The sequence below is a fragment of the Oryza glaberrima genome, chromosome 5, assembly GCF_000147395.1.
Source record: "Oryza glaberrima chromosome 5, OglaRS2, whole genome shotgun sequence".
In the NCBI taxonomy this organism is placed as follows: domain Eukaryota; kingdom Viridiplantae; phylum Streptophyta; class Magnoliopsida; order Poales; family Poaceae; genus Oryza; species Oryza glaberrima.
The window spans coordinates 23758007-23761756 of NC_068330.1; the positions used below are offsets into that span (position 1 = coordinate 23758007).

The 3750-nt window shown below is 40.6% G+C and overlaps 1 protein-coding gene across 2 annotated transcripts; it reads right to left on the reverse strand.

The window, feature by feature from the left end:
• Window positions 1-330: 330 nt before the first annotated feature.
• LOC127774113 (uncharacterized) lies at window positions 331-2613 on the reverse strand. 2 transcript variants are annotated; one of them, XM_052300392.1, is made up of 4 exons: window positions 2497-2613; window positions 1019-1235; window positions 655-847; window positions 331-560 (listed from the first exon to the last, which is right to left on the reverse strand). In XM_052300392.1, exons 1-4 carry the CDS (start codon window positions 2538-2540, stop codon window positions 397-399), a joined length of 618 nt encoding a protein of 205 aa, XP_052156352.1. In that variant the 5' UTR covers window positions 2541-2613; the 3' UTR covers window positions 331-396. The 2 variants fall into 2 exon arrangements, with proteins under 2 accessions (XP_052156352.1, XP_052156351.1); XM_052300391.1 differs by lacking the exon at window positions 2497-2613 and adding an exon at window positions 2028-2490.
• Window positions 2614-3750: the final 1137 nt, after the last annotated feature.

Consider the following 3750-nt stretch of genomic DNA (forward strand, 5'->3'; position numbering starts at 1 on the left):
TTTCTAAAAAAAATTCCCCAATCAACTTCTTCAATGTCATAGCTGCTATCAAATTAATTCCAGTGCCTATTCAGAGTTATTTAAGTAATTAAGGTCAATAACAATTTTTATGTAAAAAAGCTTAAAGGCGTCCAGCAGCTGCTTCGTCCGTTCGCTACTTTCCCTAGCCTTTTTTTCCCTCACCTATATGAAAATGTTAACCACTGAAAAAAAATCTTAAGATCTCTTGAGATAGCTACAACTTAAAATATGATAGTGCAATTGAGATTGTACAGTTTGATTGGTGATGTTTGCTAAAAGTGTGCTTAAATAGAGGTAAACAACTAAAAGTCAATTGACAAATAGAAAATACTAGCACAGGATAGATAACTAAGTTTTTTTTTGTCTGTTACAAACTCAGTAGGACGTATAGAAACCCGTGGCGGCTAGATGCCCACCCTTAAACAGAGTTCCATCTTTTGGGTGCTTAAGCCTATCGTCACAAGCATAGCAGTGATCGTTGTCGACAGGAGGATTCAGAAGATCTGGGCACCCTACAAATCCAACACCAAGAAGTCCTCCTGTTGTAATGACATAGGTAATTAGGATTGAAAAAAGAAATACTTCGGTAAAAGAACGGCTAAAACTAGTTAGTGGCAATGTTGCAGGACTAACCAATTCTGTTGTTTTCTTCCAAAGATACCATGCATGTTGGTACCAATCCATTGCTCTTGGGATCATAACAAACTTCAGCAAAAAAGAACTCTTCTTTTGAATCTGATGAAGATGCTACAAAGTTCACATGCCCATAGAATTCGTTGGTTTGGATAGCGCAACTTTTCAGGGCCTTGATGAACCTGTATTGAATCTAATACATTGCAGACAAAAAAAAGATATAAATAAATAAAATAGTTGATGAAACAATTAAGACATTTCAGTATAAAGTTAAATGAAAAGCATGTATACACCATCTAAAACCAGTATAGGGATTATATAATGCGTATTGCAGAACTTAAAAAAAGCATCAGCAGAACTTTACCTTGTTGTTTTCATCCTTGTTGTAGTGCTCCAAAGCAACTTTTGCATAGTTATTAGCCTGACGTCGTGCAGCTGCTGTGCAGTCGATATTCTGCTGTGGTGGACCTGTTTTTTCTGCTGCAGCCATGAAGGAATCCACTTCTTCATTTTTAGCCTGCACCACTTCTTCATCTTCCTTTTCTTTGTCTGATCCATGTGTTGCCCAGCTCTCAGATTGCCTGATTTAAACAAAAGTTTAAAGCGTTAGATATAAAAACAAATGCAAAAGTTGTAATAATCCATACTTAGTAAAACTATATTCACTCTAGAGGTGCAAAAAAGAAAGATAAGGAGAATTAGCCCCCAGCAACATCATTACTCGCAAAACATTCTAGGTAACATTTGACACAAAATAAGGCAAAAGACAGTCTAATTTTTCCAATGCAAAAAACAATTTACTATTACTGATTTAACTCTCTAAATCAAACACTTCTCCTTATCACAGTTCTACCATTGTATCTGGTGAGTCATGTCCATCCATACAGGTCTCTCTCTCCCGTCCCGTGTTGAGAAAAGATGAGTATTGTGGCTGGGACACATGGCTCAAGGAAGAAATGCAGTACTGTGACTGGAACACAGGGTTCAAGAAAAGAAACACAGAGGAGCACTAATGGTTCAATGCCAACCAATTCTGCACGAGTGCATTACCAGGGCACAAATCTCTGAGCCAAAAAGACCAACTGTGATCGGGAGGAACATACATTGCCACAAATATAAAGAAATCATTAACTTTATTTATTTTTGAAAACCTCTTGATTAATTGAATTAGGATGACTGAGTGCGAGATGCATGCATTTTTGGTCTAAGCACCATATCACGCAGGGAGTGTAAATTGCAAGGAGGAGAAGAAATCATACTCTTTGTTTTCCCTATTAGACCAATCAAATCACTATCCCTCTTATTAATCTACTCTTCTTATCCTAGTTCATCTGATGGCAAGAGAAGAGGGGACAGAGGTATGCTTTGGATACCTGTGGAGATGAGAGGAAGGCAGTCTTCCTGAATCCTGATCTTTGTGGGATATATCGGTCGCTGCTCCTGAGATATCAGCAGGGGTCGCAAGAACAGGGCCAGTATCACGGTCGATGGAATAATTTTCTAGTACCAGTAATTCGATTGGGATTACCCCCACAATCCATCGTCGTCGTCCCCACCGATCGGAACGCCGCCGCCGCCGCCGGAGCCAACAGCGCCTCTCCGCCCCACCGGAACGCCACCCTCCTCTCCATCGGGGGCGCGGAACTAGGGCTGGTTTGCCCCTTCCCCTCTCAACCTCTCCACTCTCGATTCCCATCGGAACGCCGGCCGCCGCATTCCTCGCCGCCGGCGTCGGAGCCAAACACCGCCCACACCCCAACGCCAACCCTCCTGCTGGCCGGCGCGCGCCACCGCGACAAGAACAAAAGAAGAAAGGAAATAGCGTCGCTGTTTTTTTTTTACCGTGTGCTCGTGGTTACCGCAGGTGAAGTCGGCGACGGCCGCATCCTTTTCTGTAGGTGATGACGACGACGACGACGGCTTGTGCATACCGGCCTCACAAGAGAGATCAGGCTATTCGTGAATAAATAAATAAATAAATACACTAGTAACTCAACACATAAAACTATATATATGGGAGTGGATTCTAATCCCTCGAGGGATATCCCCTCGTATATCTTTTTCTTCCAAATTCGATGCAAATAGTTATGAAAATTTCTTTAAAAAAATCGACAATGTAGAGTATAATGATACATACTAGTCCACAAAAATTTATATTCAAATTCAATCTACACATCGAGAAAAAAAAGACAAATTTAGATATAAACAGTACATTACTATTCATACGCTGAATTTGTCTTTTTTATATCTCGACATGTGAATTGAGTTTGGATTTAAGATTTTGTGGAGTTATATATATGTGTTGTATAAATGTTGTCAAATTTTTCTAGAATTTTTTATAACCGTTAAGATGGTTTTTTAGCAAACGAGAAAACATTCCCTCGAGGAGGAATTAGAATAGTTTTCCCTCTATATATATATACGACTAAACGGGTATATATACGACATAAGTAATTATAAGTACATGAAATTAAAGATAATGAAGAATACGATACGAGTCGGTTGTTAACTAGCTACCGTATATATGTGTTAGTTTCACTATATATCTACTAGTATTCGACTTCCTCGTGTTTTACGTTAGTTTTTACTTTCATTAAGAAAACAATCGGAACTCCAGTTTTTGTAGTTCACAGGGATGCGAATCCAATCTGACCCCATAATTGAGGGACACAAAGTGGACTTTGTCCTTAACAAAATGGGAGAAGGGTCTAGGGCCACGTGTGGGCCGCCTGATGCGTGGACGTGGCCCAGGAGTCCGAGCGACTAGTGGCCCGCCGCATTCTGCCGTTGATTCTCGCCGCCGGCGACCTGCCACCAGCATCCGGCGTACGGATTCGTCGCCACCGCCGAGGACATATAGGGCATGAGGATATGTGTCCATATTTGATTTGCTTCCGTTATTATGGTTATAATTCTGTAGGTGGTCGATCAAGCTTCTGATGCATATGCATATTCAGGGATCAACGCCTGAATGCAGAGAACTCACATCATCAGATAAAGATCGCTGCACATCTGTCCATGGACTGTTGCATGTTCATACTCACTTCCTTCAAAATAAACAAATCTAATACAAAATATAATACATCCTAGATACGA